General features: G+C 35.2%; 1 protein-coding gene across 1 annotated transcript in view; it reads left to right on the top strand.

Moving 5' to 3' along the window:
• Positions 1 to 8224: 8224 nt before the first annotated feature.
• eya (eya transcriptional coactivator and phosphatase 2) overlaps positions 8225 to 22469 on the top strand; it is a 56807-nt gene continuing 42562 nt past the window's right edge. The window contains exon 1 of the mRNA XM_036359985.2: positions 8225 to 8692. Coding sequence (XP_036215878.2) covers positions 8639 to 8692 — 54 coding nt within the window. The 5' untranslated portion in view covers positions 8225 to 8638. The remainder of the gene's footprint in view (positions 8693 to 22469) is intronic.

Below are 22469 nucleotides of genomic sequence, written 5' to 3'. Positions count from 1 at the left end.
AACCATTCAGTTCTTTTTAATATAAATCATTATTATGTTCAGTGTAGTATCGGATCAAATGTGAACCGGCCTGGTTCATATCAACTGCGCTCGCAAACCGAATCGATATTCCTGGTTTGGTCAAAAATTTTTAATGCTCGTGTGAAGTATGATTTCCATATGTCAATTAGTATGCGCTTTAGAGCTGTTTGTTTAATTGCTGTTGCTGTAATTTTTGTGTTTCTAATGGAAACACGGCTACGGAATCATTGATATTCTTGCACAGGGGTTTTGGGGAGTCTACTTTATCACGAATACAATAATTGAGTGGCACAAAGCATTCAATGAAGGTCGTGAAGCTTTCCTCAGGCGAGTCGTAAAGAGCTTAGAAATTGTCGTGTTGGCATCAGAGAAATAACTGAGGATTTAAACATATTTTATGAATCGACTCAACACATTTTGGTTATGAAACATGTTAACGCTAGACTCATTTCAAAAGACCTGAATCTTTTGAAAAGGTGACGTCCAGTAGAGGTCCCATAAGAGGTGTTTGACAACGCAGCTGAGAACCCAACATTCATTAAATGATCACGGTGAGCAGACGTGGGTTTATGAATATGATGTTGAACTGTTCAACAAACTAGCAAATGACGCTCCAAAATTAACCGAAACTGACAAAACGAAAATTCGGACTAAGCGTGGACTTACTTGTATTATCACAGGAGCCTTTTTTGAAGCGTAAATAAAAATTTGTGAAAATATAGTTTTTTTGACAGTTAGCGTCGAATTTGATCGGACGATATATAGACATAATAGCGATCAATCTAATTTCCATAAAGTTGTTAAATAACTCTAAGATCTTTCAAACGAGTCCAAGTTTAGTTTCTGGGCCAAATATTAGAGGCATTTTTGCGTCCTCAACTCTTAGTTAGTTTGGCAGAGAATTGAGGTTTATGTGGTATGAGCCCAGTAGAGACGCCTGACATACCTAATAAGTGAAACGAGGACCTGCCCCAATCAAGTTTTGTGTCTTCTTGCATAATGCATTATGCGTCCCAAATTATGGCATTGTATTTTCACCCATGCCGTTGTTGTAAGACCAGTAGAAACCTAAAATACAATAGCCTGTCTATTATTGAAAACATTATAGCAGTATTAAAAGTGCAAAAAATTAAAGCTTTAGCCTTTGAGCACAATGCCATGATAGATCTACCAAGTCTAAATTATATTTTATAAAGTCTGATTACTTTTTTGATGATCAATCACCTAATATGCTTGTTATCCATTCTAGTTTGATCAAATTTTGTTACGCCTTTTCAAATCGAGAGATCTGAATACATTCGAATGCCATTCGAAACACTCAGTTTGGCTCTCGGGATCAAGATCTTTGTCGCATGTTTCTCAGCTATCTTCATTCAGTAGGCTTGAGATTGGTCTGCCATAAATAAATTATGCTTGGGCCGTCAGACAATGAATCCGTTGGTCCTTTATAAGAGAACTGATACATACAACTTTGTTTGAAGTTTGGCTTTCGGTTCCTTACCAGTAAATTTCTAGAAGGACTTGTTTCAAATTTTGGACATGTGGCTGAGTTGATGTAAGAATAGCATGTGCTTATATCAAAAAGAATTTGTAGTTATAAGTATGTAAAAAAAGCCCCTTATATATATAGGTAAATATCTGAAAAATTTCCGATTGCCCATAAAAGCTGCTCGGCCATGTTGGTGGTCTAAAAGTAATTTTGTCTAATGACTTGGAAATCCGTCAGCAGCAAAAACATAATGGAACAAGTAAACGCGATGTGCGAATACAAAAATAACTGTATATACTTGTATGTATATAAGTGCAACTTTGTTGGCCACCAGACAGCCAATTGACGATCAAGTCGGCCATATGTTCACACGTGTGTATATCGGTCAAGTTGACTGGAAGACTGAAAGTACTCAAGTAAAGGGCGACTTTGTGGCAAAAGTAGGAAGGGCTTTCTGCTCACCATCACATATGTGTAGTAAGTATGTGCATAGACATGCTTTCGTTTAGACATCCGCTTACAAGCAGCAAAAAAGTATAGAAGCTGTACGGCTCCAAAGCCGTTATGCATGAACGCCAAACGATGGCGATTGTGCTCGTGATTTAAGCAGCAGACGTCGATGCACTGCTCCCCCAACACGACCACCACATGTTGTTGTGCAGGAGGCTGCAGCTGTGCCGTTTCATTTGCAGTATCAGCTGCTCTGCATATTCTCAAAGGCGATCGGTGATCGTGTGTGTAGCAGACTGTCCGATCTGTGTGGTCGTCGGGCTTATGGCTTTCTTCTGCGGTTGGCTGTCTCACGAGACACGGCCAGTTGCAATGACTGAGCACGTGTGTAATCCTATTAACCGTCAGTCAATATGAGCGCGCAGACTTAACTCGTTGGTAATGCTGTATGGATTTTGTTTTTGTTGTAGTGTGAGTATAAAATTTTTTTTTTCGCCTACTTTTCATAATTCATTTCGTTTCTTGATATTAAAAAGGTTTCTGAAAAATCCTTATGCACTTTTATAAAGTCATCTAATTTTCATTGACATGGTTTGAAAAGATTTTTAATTTAATTGTAATGATTTTTATTATACCCTGAGTCAATTTAGACATATTCGTCTGCATATTCGCGAACCAGTCCCTCAGTTTTAGAGATATCGATCTGAAATTTTGCAGACATCCTTTTATACTAAAAAAGCTGCTCATTTGTCGGACAGTCGATATAGAATCACTTTAGCATAAGCTGTCATACAAACTGAGCGGTCAAAATCAAGTCCTAGTATGGAAATTATTTTTATTTGACAAGTTATGTTCAGGAAATTTGGAACAGACTATTCTACATTACAACGCTACAATCTTCGAACAAACTGTTCAGATTGAACCACTATAACATATAGCTGCCATACAAACTGAACGATCGGAATCACATGCTTTTATGGAAAACTTATTTATTACACAAGATATCTCCACGAAATTTGGTATGAACTAATGTCCAAGTTAACGGCACAACAGCCGCACCTTTCATTCAGATATGACTACTATAGCCTATAACTACCATGCAAACCGATAGATCAAATTTAAGTTCTTGAAAAAATCAAGGTTTTTAAATTTAAAATTCCACAACAAATCCCGTCAAAGTTAGCAGTGCCATTACCGTAAATATGTATATATGCATTAGTCCTTGGTCACTAGCATGTCCAAGCTACGCTAATGTGTACAAAAGCTAGTGATAAACATGCGAATAAATACATATGTATGTATGCATGTTTGTAGCGCACATTTTATAATAAGAAAATTTGATCCTGTGCAAAGTGTATTTATTGGTTTGCTAATCTTGTATTTTGTATATTTTGTAATCTAATTTAATGCAATTAAAGTCAATTGCTTCAAAATCAATAACTCAACAGCGTGTTAGAAGCGTTGGTGGCAGCAGTAGAGCAGCAGAGGGGAGTGTTCTTGCGCAATCAAATGCAAAAAATATCGCACATCCTTCAGCGTACCAAACCGCTATTGGCCCACCTACAACATACATACATATGTATGTACATGCTTTCACACTAGCGTACTCTACTCTATATATGCTATTAGTTTATATTTCTGTATGTTTGCTTATGTATTACTCGTCAATTGCTCTTACATCCGTTTTGCACTCAAAAGGAGACAGGTTGCACTGGCAATTGAGTGGATTCGCTTTTGCGCCGACGCATTGTCCAGCCATTGCCATGGTTCCTGCCAAGCTGTTGGGGGTTGTATGTCTATGTTTTTTTTTTTGTTTTTGCTGATGCGATTGCGAGAATGCGGCTGATTTCGTGGAGTTTCGTGTGCGTAGGTGGAGAACTTCGTTTATTTTCATGTATTGCAGACTTGAGAAACGAAAATGCAAAATGGCTACGCAAATATTTACCAAAGGCTGCACTGAAAAAAATTAAAAACAATATAATAATAAAGTTGTAATAATTTACTGTTGCTACAAAGAAATAACAGGTCGGTTTTTTGCATTTTTTGAGAAAATTTGCTATAATATATATGTATATATTGTACCATTAGAAAGTGGAGATTTCAGCGAAGAAACCGACTTTTTTAAAACACCACTCATATTTTTACAATGTATTTGGGATATAAGAGGGCTAGTTTACTCCAAGTTTCATGAAAGAATTTTTTTTGTGAAACATAAAATTAAAACACAAAAAACTTGGTTTATTTGAATTGTTCCCATCAATTTTGAGGTTAGGTGAAAAAAGTGACTAGACACGAGTTGTAGATCTTTTTATTACCTACAACTTAGCCATTTGACTATTTTACATTAAACGTATAGTTTTTCCGGAGATCGTGATAAAACCTTTTCTACTCTTATAAACTCAACCACCCCCTCCCTTCCACTTCCCGACCACAGATATTATCTTTTTTCCAATGAGTTTCATCCTAATATAATTTTTGTGGGTTTCAAAATTTATCAACACTGGTCTAATAGACGAGAAGCTTCGCTAGTCATCTACTAGAGCTAGCGGAAATAAGAAAAACATGGTTTTCAGATCTTCTTCGCTTACTTTTTGTTGTGAATATTGACGTCTAAGATTCGTCGAGTTGGCTAATATCCCCTTAAAAGATATTTTTTAAATTCTTTGTTTGAGAAAATACAATATTGCATAAAATTTTTTAATTTCTTGGTTAAAAGCAAAAAATTTGCCATATAAGTAGAAGCAGGGTAATTGAAGAAAAAAAATTTAAGAGCTTTTAAAATTAAAGAAAGTTAAAAAAAGGCAAGTAACAGTTCTAAACTCTAAACCAATTTAATTACGAAATTTTTCACAGTGTAGCTTTATTAAAATTTTAATAGTTTACCTCCTACCACGAACTGCTCTTCAAAACTCATCGTATATTCAGAAAATTCTCTCCCTCATCCTTGCTTCAGCGTGTCCCAACTGAAATAAAATCGAAAAATCAACTTTGCAATTCATTGAATTCTTTTGCCTGATTTAGCAATATTCGGGATAAAAAATCCAACACTCGACCAAGCAAGAAAGTAAACTGAGAGAGTTCGAAAGAAAGCAATCCTACTTCCAGGCCAATTTAAAGTGTTCGTCTGCTAACAAGGTCGCCCACAAGCGGCTGGACAGCCAGGCTGTTGGATAACCGTATTTGTCCGGCCGTTGCTCAAGCTGCAGACAGAGCCGAACGCATTATTGGCGACAGACGCAAGGGCGCAAAAAATATTAAAGTGAATTTCAGGTGGTACGTTATGACATTTTTTGCCAATATTTGTTGGAGCAGCATGTTCCACTTGTATATTTGCTTGTCTACTCGATTTAATCCCTGTTTAAATAACATGCTGATACCATGTTTCTCCACATTTTATGCTATTGTTTTTTTTTTGTTGTTGTTGTTTTTGATCAATTAAATTTTGCACAATTGACTGATTTTGGCGGAGCGCCATAGTGTCGTCATTGCGTGGTTTGCTTGTTGTTGTTATTCATATTTATTTACGGTTTGAATAACAACTTTAAAGACCAGCAGTTGTTGAACTGTCTATAAGCTGTGATTTAAATTTTGGATATTCAGGTTTTATTTTTTCTGTATGTACGTTTAAATTTTGATTTAGTGCTACAAGGTTAATAAAACGAGTAAGAAATTAGTTTTGGCTGGCGCCCAATCAAGTGTGTCGGGTTAATGAGGTGAACTATTTTGCGCATATAATGCGACATAAGTCTGTGTATTGAACCCATCATTTAGCTACATAACATATCTGTATTTTGCGTGTAGGTATATCATAATTCTTGCGTACTTTGGCTTTAGAAGAACTGCTCTAGTTTTCTTGGAAGGATATACGCTTCGTGGAAGGATCTCAGTCAAGCTTAAGGCTTATATGGATTACTCGCATTTTCAACATTTTGACGAATTTTGTGTTGATAGCGTAAGTTTTTGGACAGATAGTTCCGAAATAGGTATCAAAAGACTTCTCTAAGTAGATGTTGAGCTCTAGAGTAATACTTATTTCAAAAGGGCGGTATGGTTAATGGAGAGATAAGAGCCGTTCGTGACCCTCAAGCGGTTTGCAAGGAAAATTATTGTAGAAGAATGAGTTTATTTACAAATTTTTTATAATGGGCAAATTTATTCAACTTAACGAGTTATCAACTAAATTTGCAAACTGTTTCAGATTATATAAGAGAGCTTGAATATGATTTGGTCTAAAACGCTAGGCATCTGAGGGATTTTTTCGTCTATTAGAAATCAACGGATATTTTTTTTAGATCAGTGTATTCTAACAATAACAATAACAATAGAGGAAGAATAAGGTTGCTGCATGAAGTCGTCTTCTTCTAAGTCCCCTTGTCGGGCGATACCATAATTCGATTGTCTTTGATACAAGAAAAATCCACAACACTACAAAAAGTGGGAGAACAAGGCTTTTGTTTTTGGTCTTCATCTGCTTGCTGGACTGCATTTTGGTGTTTTTGGGTAAATGGAGCTTGGGATCTATATAAATTTTTAATTAGTAGCCAGCGGTTGTTGGATTTTATAAGAACCTTTCTTAACCGGATATTGTGCCGGTTCGATAGCGTCTATCAAGAAATGACCGTCGGTAGAATAGTAGTTTTCTTCAATTTGGATTGCCTTGGCAGTTATATGAAATTACGATCTCCTACATGGACTTATATATCACTCAACAGAAACTTCCAGATGTTTGAAAAATATATATATGTTATATTTCAAAAATATTGGCTTTGAACCTTATAACATCTGTCATAGAGACTTTACCGATAAATGATATGCACCATTGAAATGAGAGAAGAAAAGAAAAAAACTGTATTATCTAATGATGTTTTCAATAAGCTTAATTTCGAAATTCGCAGCCCAATATTTCGATTTTGGAGCATAACTCTGAGAATTTGACAGATTCCTTTTTTTTCAAATTAATTCGGGAGAAGTTCTCTTGAAAAAATGTGTTCGCTTCAATAGCCAGAAAAAAAGTAAATTTTGCCGCAGAGTGTTGTCGACAACCGAATATTTCAAAATAGCTACTTCTGGATATCTAACCGAGTACTTTTGAAATCTAACTATTACTATACCTAAAATAGCAATTAAAATCGTTTTGAAACTTGCCGAGGCAAAATGTCATCGCCGACGGCAACCATGTCGCTAGGATACGCCTCGTTCGGGTGGTTATGAGAAAACTAACCCATCTACATTTGTACACAGGCACACACACATGCCACTCCACTACCGCATTGAGTGAGCGTTTTGGCTCGCATGGCAGGTCGGCTGACTGGTTGGTTGGGTCGGCCAGTGACGAAAGCGTCAGAAAAGCGCTCAAAAGGGCGGTGTGTATTGGTGTGCGTCAACACATAAAACAAAAAAATTCGTTATATAAAAAAGCAATAACAAATTTTGTTGTGTCACTACCACCACTAAAAGGTAAAATTGAAATGAATTTTAGTCGCCTTATTGCGTGTGCATTTGTAACTGTAAGCACGAACGCCAGCAGCTGTCAGCCCACCATAGCTTGAGCGGAGCAGTCGCGGCAGCAGGCCAATCAGTTCGAGTGCAACTTTGTTTGCAATCGCATAAAATGACAATTCGAAATTGCAAATGTTTGTAAATACGCGTGTATTTAGGTCGCTATAATATTATGGCATGTTAATTAAACAATAAAAGTGACGTTTGCTACGTGATAAAAGTTGAAGAAATAATACACTATATATGTATATGTAGATATGTGTATATTTTAATAAAAGCAATTATTCTTTCATATAATTCCACCGAGAATTCCACGCCGTCGGTAAAATGTCAAACATTTTAATTTGACTGCCTTTTATGTGAAAGCTACAAGCTTTAAATGACAACAACAGCAAACAAATTGACATTTCCCTATTGACACATAAAATGCAACTTCATCTGGCTTGTCTGCCTGTGCCAATTAGCGACATTCGCTGCTTGTTAATTAATGTTGAGTATCAGCAATTAAAATAACAATAAAACAACAATATTCTAGAGCAACTGCAACACAGAAAAAAATTCATAAAATAAAATGTTTAAACTTTGTAAATTTACTGCAAATTAATTGCTCATTAGCGCGTCGTGACGATCATTAACTCGCGCGTATATCAGCAACAACAAAAACAACAACAATAACGAATACAGTCAACAGCAAGTCTCACCCAATTGTTGCAGCTGTCCGCACTGACAGCAGCGCCTGATGATATTGCTGTCTGTGGCCGCTTTCCCATCTGCATTTTTGTTGACCATCTGGATTGACACAGTCGTCGTTTCTGGACGCGCGCCTTCGCGACTGCTGCGCCTTCTTCTTTTCTTCGCGTCATTTGCATACATGTGTGCATGTGTGTGTGTTGCTTCGCGGGCTTTGCAATCAAAATCGCGACATTTATTTATTACAAGTGTCAATGAGTGAATGTCAAGTGTCGAAGTGATTTACTTGTGTCATCGGATTGCCGTCGGCAGCTTTGTTGCGCGTCGTGTTTTTTTTTGTGAGAAATGTTGAGAATTTGCTTTTATGTTTGCTTTTCGTATTGCGGATTTCTTTGATTAGCTGCAAGTAGCGCTATAATTTACCGCTTCGTAACAATATATCTGACAGGCGCTGTGTGTTGGCAGCCGAAGTTTGTGCAACATTGAAATATGTTGTATAATGTGCCGTGTTATCAAAATTTTTCAACACTGGATTACTACAAGGTGAGTTTAGATACTATTTTTCGAGATCATATTAAATTAAAGAACAGCTTGACGGTTTGACTTATGCTCATTCCGATTAATCCGTTTTTCAATGCAAACGGCGATATCGATCAAGATCTACTTGAGGGCCGTAACTGCCATTTGTTCATAATTTATATATAAATTCTTACTTTCATGATGCTATTATTCTATAATCCATAATTATTTGTAAACATTTAAAAGTCATCTTCAGATCACTGAAACTTACTTTTACTTAACAGAACTAGCAGAATCTGAAATTATTAGCTAAATTCTGAAAAAATCGTGTATGTAGAGTTTTATCGAATCTCAACATTGAAGAATATACAAAATCATAGTAAACTACTGGAGTACTCGTATGTGGAGCGCTAAAGCACAGATTAAGGGGGTGTTCTGGTTTAGAAGCCCGAGTTTTAGGCTCTTCTTTGGACACGATAAAAAAAAAACAAGAAATATTTTTACCATACATTCTTTTATATGTTTTTTTTTATTGATATTTAAAGAGTAAAAAACAATTATAATATTAAAAAAAAATACCAGGCCGGCAATGTGGAGACTGATGAAAAAATGGCGTGTCCTGGTGTGCAGGATATCAGGACTCCCAGTAACCCGAAATGGAAATTATTGAAAGATTCTTACAAAGGATGGATGTAGTTATAGCACTATGAGAGGATTTGGAAAAAAGTTTTTTTTCACAAAATGGCGGCTGTTTGAAAAACATGTTTCGTTATTTAAAAAAAAAAAAATTCCAAAAATCCTCTTGTAGTGCGATAGTATAATGCATAAAGAAGCGTTGTAAAAAATTTCAAGTAAATCGATTGAGTAGAACTTGAGATATCATGCAAACCGTTTCTAAAAAAGTTGTTCAGAGAAAAACGAATTTAAAGCTCGCGCCGAGCTGCCAGTCGACTTTGTCGGCACATCACATAATTAGCTGTACCTCCGAAAATAATTGAAATTTCAAAAAAACTTTTTAGGGACATATTACTTAAGGGTTATGCTACAATAATATGCCAGAAAATTTGTTTTTTAATATTTAAACCAGAATATCCCCCTAAAGCTAAATATGTACATATATATTAATTTGGATCCTACTGCAAAAGAGCACAAAGTTTAATAAAACCATCCTCCACTAACGGTTGATGACGGTTACAAGAAACTTTTTGAAACGATAATTTGATTGGCATCTTAGAAGCTCACTTATAGAATAACTGAAACCATTTTCAAAAATAAGTTCCTGGCTCTCCTTAAATATCGAAAATCATTGTTGTTGTGGCAGCAGCAAAAAAATTCCCTAAGTATAAGGTCTAAAACAAGGAATCCATTATTTTTCCAATAGATGACTTTTTTAAGCTGTATCTTGCATTGTATTAGTTCGACCGGGTTACGCTATATGGAATTAGCAAGATAAAATCTCGTACTAGAACAACTACTTAGACAGTTTTGTGATGTTTTGACTTGTATACAAAAACAAGCTCAATGTATGGGTGTCACACGAGCTCAGCAAAAAAAAACCTCCTGGACCGAATTTCCAACTGCGAATCGCAAAAAAATCGATCCATTACTTAAGCGGACTTACGATGAAGAATTAGTTGCTTACAACAACGGCAAGCGAAAACGGTCGTGGTTGAATCCTAGTGATTGTGGACAAATGGTGACCAATCATCGATTGATTGGCAGGGAATCATATACTATAAGCTGATCCCCAGCGGCCAAACTATTAATCCGATCTATACTGCTAACAATTGAATCGTCTGATGAAGGCAATCGTCCATAATCGGCCAGCTTTGACCAATAGGTGTGGAATTGTGTTCCATCAGGCCAACGGCAAGCCACACACATCGATTGCGACTCGCCAGAATAATGGATTTCGTTTTACGAGACCTTATAATTTAAGAAATGCAGTTTATAGTCCTTGTCGGCTATAGTGGTAACGTTATCGAAACTAGCTTCGGTTAGTACCGCTGGGGACCTAAAAATCTATATGTAGGTAATGGCCATCTAACTTAATCTATATAAAAAAAATATACGATAAATAAGTAAAAACAATCGGTATACAAATCTCAAACCGTATGAAATTCTTTATCTTCGTTTTCGAATTCTATTGAAATTGACTCCGTTTCACTGTAGTCGATAAAGAATTTCATGCGGTTTGAGATTTGTATACTGAAGGTTGACGGCTTGGTACTTAGCTTTTCTCCAGAAAAGGGCGGCTGTGATAATTTGTATAGCCAGAATTTCACTCGCAATTCATCCAGGTATAATATCAGCAACTGATGGCTGGAAAATCTATTAACTTCAATTATTTATAATTATGTAACGAATTTCCAAACATTTGACCACCAACTTTTTGGACAGCTCGCTTCATTTTATAATTAATTAATTTAAGCAAAATAAAACCCGTGGCTCAATCAAAATTTGACCTACTTTGTGCTACTGTTCCTTATCGGTGCATTAATCGAAGTATTTTTGCGCTCCTCACTGCCAAAGTGTTGGAATGTTAATGCTTTTTAGAAAGGTTACTAGACCATAAAGAATCACGTTTGACTTAATTATTTCAGCAAACTGTTGCACTTACGGCTACTGTGTGTCGAACACTAAGCAGAGATTGTCCTTTTGGGGTATGCAGTAAGTCAGTTTTAAGTAGTAGAAGGCTGTTTGTTTGTTTGTTTGCGTTTGCCAGCGTGTCAGTCAGGAGAAAGGGCAGCTGATATCCTATAATCCTTAAGATTCTGTAGATCTCTTTGTGTGTGTGATTCTGTAAGGATTTCGATTTCAACAGAAGCCAAATGAGTTTTCGCAGTAAATACTTAATGCCTCGTCTGAATCTTATATTTTTTTGGTGTTTTTTATGTTATCGTTTATGGCCTTTTTGTCCTTTTTCAGTGTGTTGTTGATCCATTTGTGCCTCTTACGGTAATTCGTAGTATTTTTGCTGAATGTTGGAAATCATTTGACCAGAAATTCGTATATAAAACCACAATGCGTGCGATCGTGGCAGGTTTCTTTATTTTTCACAATTCCTTTTCTCCGTTTTCCTTTGCGTTTGTTTTCTTTGCTAATGTTATGCTTGAAGCAGCGCTGTGCTATACTTTGCGCTGATTCTTTATTGCTGTTTTTTGTTGTTTTGATTTGCTGTTATTACTTTTATGTCTCGAGGCAGAGACATTGGATTATTGTTGATTTTGTTCTGATTTTTGATTGACAGTCATTTTTTATCTGATATAGAAGTCTTAATAGTGCGCTACTGATTACTTATTTTTTGCATTAGTAAATGCTATTGAGCGTTTGTATGTGCAAATATTTTGCTCATTTAAGGTGGAAAATGTAAAAGATTCGATTACTTTGAATTTATTCTCTATGACTAGCTATATACAGACAATTATGGCATTAATATTTTTCTTATTTTATGGCGCTGTAGCGTCCATAGTGCTACAGATTTTGGTTCGATCACGAATTTTTCTGATACCAAGTTCCTTTCTACATCGCTTTTCTGAAGCAAGAGATATCGTTCGTTTTCACTCACTGATACGGTATTTTGTACAAACTTTCGGTGAGACAGTATGTGTTCCAGATTGCCTCATATATTAGTTTAATTCGCTATAAAATCTTAAATTAGAAATTTCATATATAAGCATAGTTATATATTGTTCACAGTTAGCAAGGCTGAAGAGTTCTGTAAATATTGGATAACCATGCTCTGAGCAATCCAATACCGATTTCATCAATTATTATTCTCGTTACGACACGGACTTTAGAGACTTATACCATCTGTTAAAATGTGACCTTTTTTTTTTGCCTTCGAAAAATACTAAAATTTGCCAAAGCCAACACGATGCTTATAACAAGTGAAATTGAATTAAGTGTTGGCTCAGAAGCCTATTTTGAGCTAGGTATATATGATTTGTCAGTCCCGGTCAATTTTGATCAGAGGCACGCAAACTTTTTTATAGAAAAATACTTCTGCGTAATTTGGGAATTTGTTTAGAAAATATAACTATCGGTCCACGCTGGGTACTTGGTTCTTAGAGACAAAACTTGACTTAATTCCTTAAATAATTAACGTTATCTCAAACTTTTTTATTATGCGTTACTACTACACACAATATTATAAAATTATAAAGCCTCGGGAATGTGCCAATGGGGGAAATTTTTTTAAGCAAGAAGAGTGCCTAATGCTAAAACCAAAAGCCCTTGTATCTACCCATTGCCATTGTCAAGAGTCACTAGTTCTTCCTATTTCCTATAAACCTAAGCGTTTACATTTCTATGTATTCCTAGAATCCACGTTCACCCCACATTTTCTCCAATCATCCACCCATTCATCCACTAATGCGCATGCAACTGTACAAATACAGGTGTTGCTTTCAATGTTTTATTTATTTTCTTTATTTGTATTTCTAATGCCATTGTTTTTATTTTGTTAGCCATTAAAAGTCATTTTACTCAAGTGAAATTTCCATTTGTGCAATGCCTTGTCACACACATTCGCAACTGTATGCGCACACCGTTACAAACATCAACTAAACTTCACCCTTATGCTAAAGCCCCAGCTCCACCAGCACTGCTGCCCCATCCACCGTCACCAACATCACCCTTTGGTTTTTGTTGTTTTTTCACCGCTTGATGCGCCGCTTTGTGTGCATTTGTTCAAAGCGCAAATTCTTTGTCAGTTTGGTGCGTTGCTTTCCTCGCTCGACTGCTGCTCCGCTCCAATCGTTGGCTCCTGCCTTGCGCCAGTGGCTGGCTTGGCGATGCGCTTGTTTATGCGCTACTTGCTTGGAAATCTGAGCTTCTTCAAGAGCGCAATATAATTTCAAGAAAAATATCAATAAACCATTTCGGTTTGAACAATGAAAACCGTTGACAACGATGGCGTTACTGCTGCTGACGTTGTCGTTAATGGTTCTGTTTTGTTCTCTAGCTCTTTGATGGCGAGTTTTTTGATGGTGCTGTTCGTCATATTGATGTTACTCTTGATGGTGCTAGTGGTATTGTTGAAAATGTTGTTGTTAGTTTTGTACACGCTTTGGTGACGCTGATGGCTCTTTTGGCTGCACCTAACGATATCTAACGGAATAGATACTGGCGTGTTCGTATATTGTTTGCAGAAGAATTAGTAATCGCGTTTTATTGTATGCATTTTTTGTAAATTGTGGTCTTAGGTTGAGGTTTGCTAAATTTAATCTGCAAAATTTGATTTCTGCGGGTCTCAGCTTTGTCTTCTTTACAGCGACCTGTCATAAAATCCAACTTATAATTATACCGACAGAAACAACTATGACACGAATTGCAAAAAACACTAAATTTCACGTATTTTAATACAAATATTTATCATCGTCTTCAAAGCAGCCTCTAGAGCGAATACAAGCCTTCCAACGCTTAATCCACTTTTCTATATATTTGTTATAAGCTTCGGTTGCGATGGCCTTCAGCGAATTTTGTTTTATTTTTTTCGGTTGCGGCTCATTTTTAGAGCGCCATTCACTAGATTGTTGAGCAGTTTCATCCACGTCTTAACACCAGTTATGTTGCGTTTGATGAATGTAGGGTCTTCAGATACGCTTCATACACAAATCAGTAACCAAAAAGCGTTAAGCCGAACCAGAAGAGATGTTGCGGTCCTCTGCTATCTCTCTGATGTCAACACGATGATTTTGAAGCACTGCTTCTTTAACTTATTCGATGCTGTCGTCACTAACAAAGGAGGATGGATGATAATGAGGCAAGCCTTATGCCACTTAAATTTTTGTGCTCGTGATAAGGTAGACTCTATAAAACACGTAGCCGTGATTTTATTGGAAACACATAATCATGAAACTTTACAGGAACGTAAAAAAAATTGTGTCAATCTAGGAAAAACTTTCTTATCCATTCGGCTTGCTCGCGTAATTTAAATGGACAAGTTCGGATACAATTTGATCAATTGGTTATGTAGATATTTCAAAATAGTTTTTTAGATCTTAATACAATTTTCACAATTTGTGTAGGTCTTACTCCTACATATATAATATAAAAATCCGGATTCTTAGCTTCACTGAACTTGATGGACCGAATCATGATCGCATATTTATCAAAATCTCAAGGAGTTCAAAGCGAATTAATATAACGGTAATTTTTCAATGCAATCTCTGATCAAAGTAGAGCAGAAAAAAATTGTTTACCTATCTATACGATACCTACATATATCTCAACTGTATATTGCGGGCTTCTTACTCACAACTGATGCTTCAAGAAATGTTAGTATGTATATGTATTCCAACTATGAAGGAAAGGATCTGTATTAACAAGTACTGACTGGAGTCCCTTAACATTTTTAAAAAAATGTTTAACCTGAAACCCGTCGACGTTTTGCGTTTTTCGTGCGCAGACTCATGCATGATGCTACAAGGACCTCCTAATGCAGCAGCAACAATAAACTATTTTAATTTAAAATCTCTTTGTGTATCTCTATGAATGGCATTTTAACCTTGCCTACTTCAGACTTGCTGAATCTTTGCTCATTTCGCGCTCGACTTTATTAACGGATATGTGAGTGTGTCTGCATTTTATATGTGTATGTGTTCGTGTGTGAGTGATGATAATTTCATTGAAATTTGAGATTGCAGCTTTTTACGCTGTGTAATGATGCGTCGTTAAGGCGTGTACAACAACAACTTCAGTAACAACAACAACAACAACAACAACAATTGGAGTGAAAGTAACAACAATAGCTGTTGGCAAGCGTACAAATGTACAAAATATACGCGTAACAAAACAACAATGGTTAGTTGCTCCGGTAATGGCAGGACACAAAGAAGGACCAAAAGCAGGGAGCGCAACGCAATTCGACAGAATCGAGATTTTCGCAATAGAAAATGGAAAAGTTCATAGCAGCATAGCAAATAATTGCTAGCCAGCTGTAAGAGTGTTGGTAAACACCGTTGGCGGGGTAGTCATGAGCATCGTGCAACAAACGCGGGGAATGCGTGTGGCAGCGAAGTGGTTGTGCTATACGACAGCAGCGACTATGTTCGTCATATATTTTGCACTTGGATTTGTTTGTTGTTCAAGTGGCAGTTAATGCGTTTGCTGATGTCCTTAAATCAACACGAATACACACAAACACACATACGCATTAGTTGGCGTATGAAATGTATGCGAGTGTGTGTTTGCTTCGCAATCACTGCCGCTGCGGGTCACAGCATCCACAGCAGTGCAGAATCCGCATGAGGCATTTGAAAACCAACAAAAATGAGCAACAAACGACAGCGCGCAGCAACTACAGTACAAAAATCCAACAATAAGAACAAAGAATTTCTGATTAAATGCTCATATCCCTGCATATATGTTTGGGTGTATGTGTAAAATTTGCGCACTGCGCTCACATCTACTACTCATGCGCTTTTGGGCATGTCAAAGGATCGCATTTTTGGCTTCGTTTACTTATATGCTTTGCTTATTACGTGTACTTTGCGCCATTTTGTTCGGCATTGTTGCGTAATTATTTGCTCACTTACCTCCCCCGCTGCGGGTTTTGTGGTCATTTCACTGCTCATTTCGATTGCTGCACGCCCTCGTCGCAGACAGCAGTTGCACCATTTTGAGGTTATTGTGGCGACTGCTGCTAAATTTGGCAACGCGCCGCGTTCTTTCGATTCAAAGCGACAACAAAGCGAATGCTTATTTGCTCATTTGGTCATTTAGTTGCCTATTCAAAGGCGCGCACCTTTCTCGGCATGAGCTCTTTCAGCACTTGCGGTAGCATTTAGTGGTTCCAGCGCTACTCTACAAGCACACACACTCATACGTACATGCATGTGTATTATTTGTTTTTATAATGAACATTAAAATTTACCAACACTGCGCCTGTATCCATATCAACACGCTGCTCTTATTTTTTGCTCGGCCGCCGCCATTTTGCTTGTCGCCGCTTCGCTTGATATCACTTTACTGCCATCGTTGCCACCCATTTAACATTTTTTCAGCTTAGTTGTCTATCTTATTTGAATAATAGGTTTGGTTACGTCTGATGCTTGTTCCTTGTTTTTTTGCTTTTGTGGGGTGTGCCATGACTTTAGTAGCTCATTATCACCGCTAAAGAACATTAATTGTTTGCGGCGGAATTATTTACACGCTGACTTCATGGAATGCTTTTGTTTGCTAATTAATTTCTTTAGTATGCAATTTAGTACTAAATGAGCTTTTAGTAAAAACCAAATTAAATTTTAATTTATTCATTAGATGCTTGTGAAATTGCGGTTGCTTTCGTGGTGTTGGATTGTTGGAGAAATTAATTACTTTAAGTCACATGTCACTCAATACACCGAAATACATAAATATGAAATTTCCAAAAGAAAATCAAAAATTTAATGATGAAACTATGAAAAGGGTATATAAATAGGAAGTTTAAAATTCTATTTTCAAGCATCAAGAAGATTGTAGAAACATATCGGCTTTGTCATAACGTCATCCCAAGTTTCGTTCTCCATCTAAAAAGTTGTTAAATCCACATTTACTTTCGCTGGAACTTCAAAAACTCTATTAAATACTGGATAAAACTTGCTTGTCAGTTAGTAATCTGGTCCACTCTCTAATCACCCTGTTCATAATTATTAAGATGAATTTTAAGCATTTTTAAAATAAAATAAATTCAGTTTATACTTTCAACTTCGGATAGAAATTTTTGTAAAATGCTACTTTTGATTTTCTACACAAATTCCAGTGGTGGTCATTAGTTGGTGTTTCTAAAATTTTTATTAAAAGTCAGTTGATTTATTAAATTATTTCAAGCCTAAATTCAAAAAAAAGCAAGAAAAAACATTAACTCCGGCTACACCAACCTAGCACCAGTTGAAGCTATAATATCCTTCACAGATGCATTTCTTAGAGCATAAAAAGGTATAAAAAATCTTTATCTAGATTTTGATCGATCAATTTGCTTGGCAGCTTTATGCTATAGGGTTTCGATTTGAGCAGTATGTTCGGAGATGGAAGCGTTGCTTTAGACTATAATCTCTACCAAATTTTGTGAAAATATCTTGTCAAATTAAAAAGTATTCCAAATAAGTAATAGATTTTGGTCGGTTATTTTGTATGGCAGCTGTATTTATATATAATGATCCGATATCAAATTTCAAACTTTCAAAATTTTAATACTTTAAGATCAATATCTCAAAAACATACGGACGAACAGAAGCACATGGATAAATCGACCCAGCTCGTCACGCTAATTTGAAATTATTAAATGATATTTTTATAATGATATACAAAACTCGTTTGGTTATATGGTTTTAGAGCAAATTTGGCTCATTAGAAAGGTCAACGCTCAGCTAGAAATTTAGTTCATTGCTCCTAAAATAGTCAAAATACCAAACCTATTACTGCACATTTACCACATAATTTCTTTCAATTTCACTTTAAAACATTATCACCTATTTAAATACTTACAAACATATGTACGTTAGGAAATACTATCAATTAATTTGAATATTCATTCATGGCTAAAATACTGAGTGAGAAGCTAAATGGGCGTATCCCATAACAAACCAGCAAACAACAACAAGTACATGAAGGGAGATAAACACAGCCCACCAAAATGTGTTCACCAACACATACTCATACACATACAGACATTTATAGAGTCATCGCTTGGAATTAGGTAAAGGTAAATTACACAAACACATACAAAGCAAATAGTGACGCCATGACAATTACTAGCAGAATATGAGATATACATATATAAAAAAGACAACAACAACACACACAGGAAAAGTAGTAAAATGTGTACCTTTGCCAATAATTCACTCCGCATTTTTCCTGCGCTCGAAATGAGTGAAAATGAAGCACTCACAAAATGTACTTTCAAGTTGGTTAGTTATTGAGTAATTATTATAAAAAAAAAATATAAAAATAATTTGAGTGCGAGCCTTAAATGAATGTCCGATAAATGAGTGCTAATTGGCGAGTGTCTCGCTTTGAGCATGAGTAAATTATTGAGTATTTGTTTTCGATATATTTTTGTCTTTGCGATTTGAGCGTTTTTTGATTCCTTTTTGCGTTTTGTCGGCTGTACATACTTTAATGCTTCCCCTTTTCATTTGCAAACTGGTTAATCCTGTTTTGCGTTATTTAAAAATCGCCATAAATCAAAATTATCAATAAACTCATAATTGCGATCTCGGCAAGTACATTTTTATTTATTATTTATTATTTTCGCGTCAACTGTTTATTCAAATTTCAACTTCAGTTTCATAATTACGAGATTTTTGCATTTTTGTTTCATATCGATTCGATATGTAGACTTTAAGTCCATCAAATGGGTAGTGTAACTTAGATTTCGGCACAAATATGACTGACTAATTGACAAGTGTGACAGTTTTATAAGAAAATTTGACATAATTACGGTATTAATGAGCATATACTAGGGTGGGTCCAACATTTTTTTTAAGATATCGTGAAAATGTTGTCTGAAGTTAATACAAAAATATCTGTTAACGTTTGAGCTCTTAATATTAATATTAACAGGTGGCGCATTGTGATTTTTAATTTCCTGTATATATATCAGAGGAATGTTCTACAGATTCTACATGTTAATGGTTTTTGGTGGTCAAAAGATATTCGAGGTTAAAGTTTAACCTTAAAACGTTAAAGATAATTTTTTAAATTTTTTCGCAAATTAGTGCCTCATAATCGTTAAATATTTTATTTCTTATGACTTTTATTGTTTTTATTCGATAAATTCATAAAAAATTTATTTTTTTAATCAAGAATAATAATAATATATTAAAAAGATTATACATTTTTTTATGTTATTAAGTTAGTTAATTTTATAACCACCCTAGCATATACGACATGCTTGATTTGATATGATATGATTTTTCAGTTTTCCTTCGCAAAACTCTCGAGAAGAAATATCAAAAAAAAAAATATATATATATATATATTTATATAAATAGTAATGTACATAATCACACATATATGTATGTAAGAATAAAATATATGATTCCCTTTCTCTCACACCAGAGTGATCTTGCTGCAAACTGTCATTTGATGCCTGCCACTTGTCTATTGAAAAATACAAATTCACATACTTTTGCCCAATATCAAAGGGAAAAATCTATCAACTGACAACTTTTATTTTCATTCACAAAATCTATTTTCCAAATGACCCATTCATCGATTCCCAGTCGCCTAAACCCCTAATATACGTGCAAAAAAAATTGTCAAAATGGCATAGAATGACAATCTATGCCGAGATCTCGAACTCGGCTATTGCAATTGCATTGTCATTGTCGCCATTGTTTGTGCTTGCCTTTTTGTTTTCGCAAATGTCAATGGTAATTCGAACAAATCGCTGTGTAATCTTTGCTTCTAATCACTGGGCTGAGCTCATAGTCTGTCTTTTGTTTGAAATTGCTCGCCCAAAGCATTGCGCATTTTTACAGGAAGAATGTACAGAGTAGAAAAAAATTAGGTCAAAGTAGAACAATTTTAGATGGAGATGGATTTAAAAATATTTAAAAAGATATTGCTAAATAAGATTTGAGAAAAAATATTTCAAAACTTTTTCGCTGTTTTGGAATTAAAAGTTTACTTATATTGTAATTTAAAAGTCACTTGAAAACCAATTTTCGTCGACAAAGTAAAATAATAATTATTCTTAAAAAAGTCTTGGAATAAAGAGGAATGCTATAGAAATGTATGAGTTGTAATCTCAACACTACTTGTAATCTCATGTACAATTATATTTTCAATTCTAACCCCTTGTGTAGTAATACGAAGTTTGCAATAATGTAATTTGATTTGAAGTGATAGCGCGAATGTGTAGCTCTGATATTATCCAGCTATAAATAAATCAATATTACCATAAATATCGTTATAAAATCAAATTTACAAGAGTTTATTTTTTGAAATTAATTTTTTCATCACAGAAACTTACTTGAAGTTTTGCTATTTTTGCTGAAGTACAGTCGTGTTTTAACCGTGATTAAAACTAGGTTTTTCGGACTGCTTGCAAACCTTTAACTGCTACACAACACAGGTCCACAGACTTATTACTTTTAAGTAAATATGTCAGTAAATATGTAGACATGTGTACTGTTGAAAGAAGACCCACAAATTGAAGAGCAAAAGGAAGCAAAATTCCCACCTATGCTTAAGTCTAACCACATATGTATGTGAGTGTTCAAGTATCCACATAAGCATACTCGTAAAAAGGCACATTTAAACCTATATACTTGAGTACATTATGCACATAGAAAGAGGAAATATTTCTACAAACCTTCAGGTTGCGTTCAGTAAACGAGTGCTTGATTCAGTAGCAATGCCAACGAACTTAACGAGTTATCAATGTCAGTTATAAGACTTCAATTGGTTAAGTCAAAGCTTCAAATGAGAACTTGCGAGCCCTCTATAGAGGAAAATATGAGTATGAGCTATATGTACTGGGAGGAAAATGATTAAAAATTATTCTTTATAAATGCTTGATTAACGATTTTATATATTGATTGAATCAATTAGAAGAATATTATATATTATTGTAATTTAAATATCGAGGAACGTTTGCTACACGCTTTCTATTGCTCTCTTTAATAAAAACGCGCATTTTCGCTTTCGTTCCAAGAAAATCTCACACAATTTCCATTAACCAGCCTTTGCTTTATATAATTTTCCAATGAATTATTTAACTTAGTATGCTTAAGTCTTTAAGAGGGCACATTGAGCTGCAAGCAACTAATTGGTGGGTGCGTAAGCGTATGCAACAATTTGTTGCAGCTTTGATGTGCGCTCATGCCACATACTATATTGATATATATTATATACATATGTAAGTGTTTGATATACAAATTTCAATATGTTACGCTCAAGCACGCAACGTTAATTGGAGTTAGGAAAACAAGGGTGCTTTTCAAGGGGTTTGTGTTGGAGTTTAGATGTCGGATATTGCTAGTGGGTGGTCGACTCCAACAACAAGCATATGCACGCAACCTAGTAAATATTATGCTTTGATGAGATCTATGCAAGGAGATGGATTAAATAGTTTAAGAAATTTAATTGATATATAGAATTGGGAAATTTACTCTTTGAGTCAGTTTTATTCACACATAAGTTGGGATTTCACTAAAAAAATGTATTAATTGAGGGAATATTTTGAAATTGATTTACATATGCATGCATGTAAGTGCATACCCACAAATGTAAAAATAACGACAAATTTAAAAAAAAATTACTTATATATATATATACATATAAATTTGAGTTTCTACATATATTACTGCAGCTCATGTCTAAAGTCCAACTCCACGCCACTCAATTTCACAAACGTAATTCCCAGAATAATTTACATTAATTAGTAATTTGAAACGAATTGGGTCAGCAGTAATTGACGAGCTAACGAAATGTTAAACAAATTTAAAAAAAGAGTATTCATATTTAATTCCCTAGACAAAAATTGCACTGCCATAAATTACCTTTCGCTGAGTGTGAAATTTTTATGCGATGAGTAGTAGAGAAAACATTTTTGTTATGTAGACCGAGGAGATATGAAAAACATATAATATTCATATGGAATGCACTATGCGAGTTTGAAAATGTAATTTAAACTATGAAGCCACAATTTACGTGATATTTATGGCAGCTAAACCTCTAATTTTAGGAGTTCACATCCTGAAAACAGTATGTCTGAACTCAACTGGGAAATTACTTCTACATGGTACCTAGTAAATGAATAAAAATTTTAAGGAATTTAGAATCTTGAATTAATACAAGAAGGTTTATT

This window comes from Bactrocera oleae, chromosome 3 (assembly GCF_042242935.1).
Source record: "Bactrocera oleae isolate idBacOlea1 chromosome 3, idBacOlea1, whole genome shotgun sequence".
NCBI classification, from domain to species: domain Eukaryota; kingdom Metazoa; phylum Arthropoda; class Insecta; order Diptera; family Tephritidae; genus Bactrocera; species Bactrocera oleae.
The sequence above is the reverse complement of the archived record's forward strand: the minus strand, read 5'-3'. Positions and strand labels throughout refer to the sequence as shown.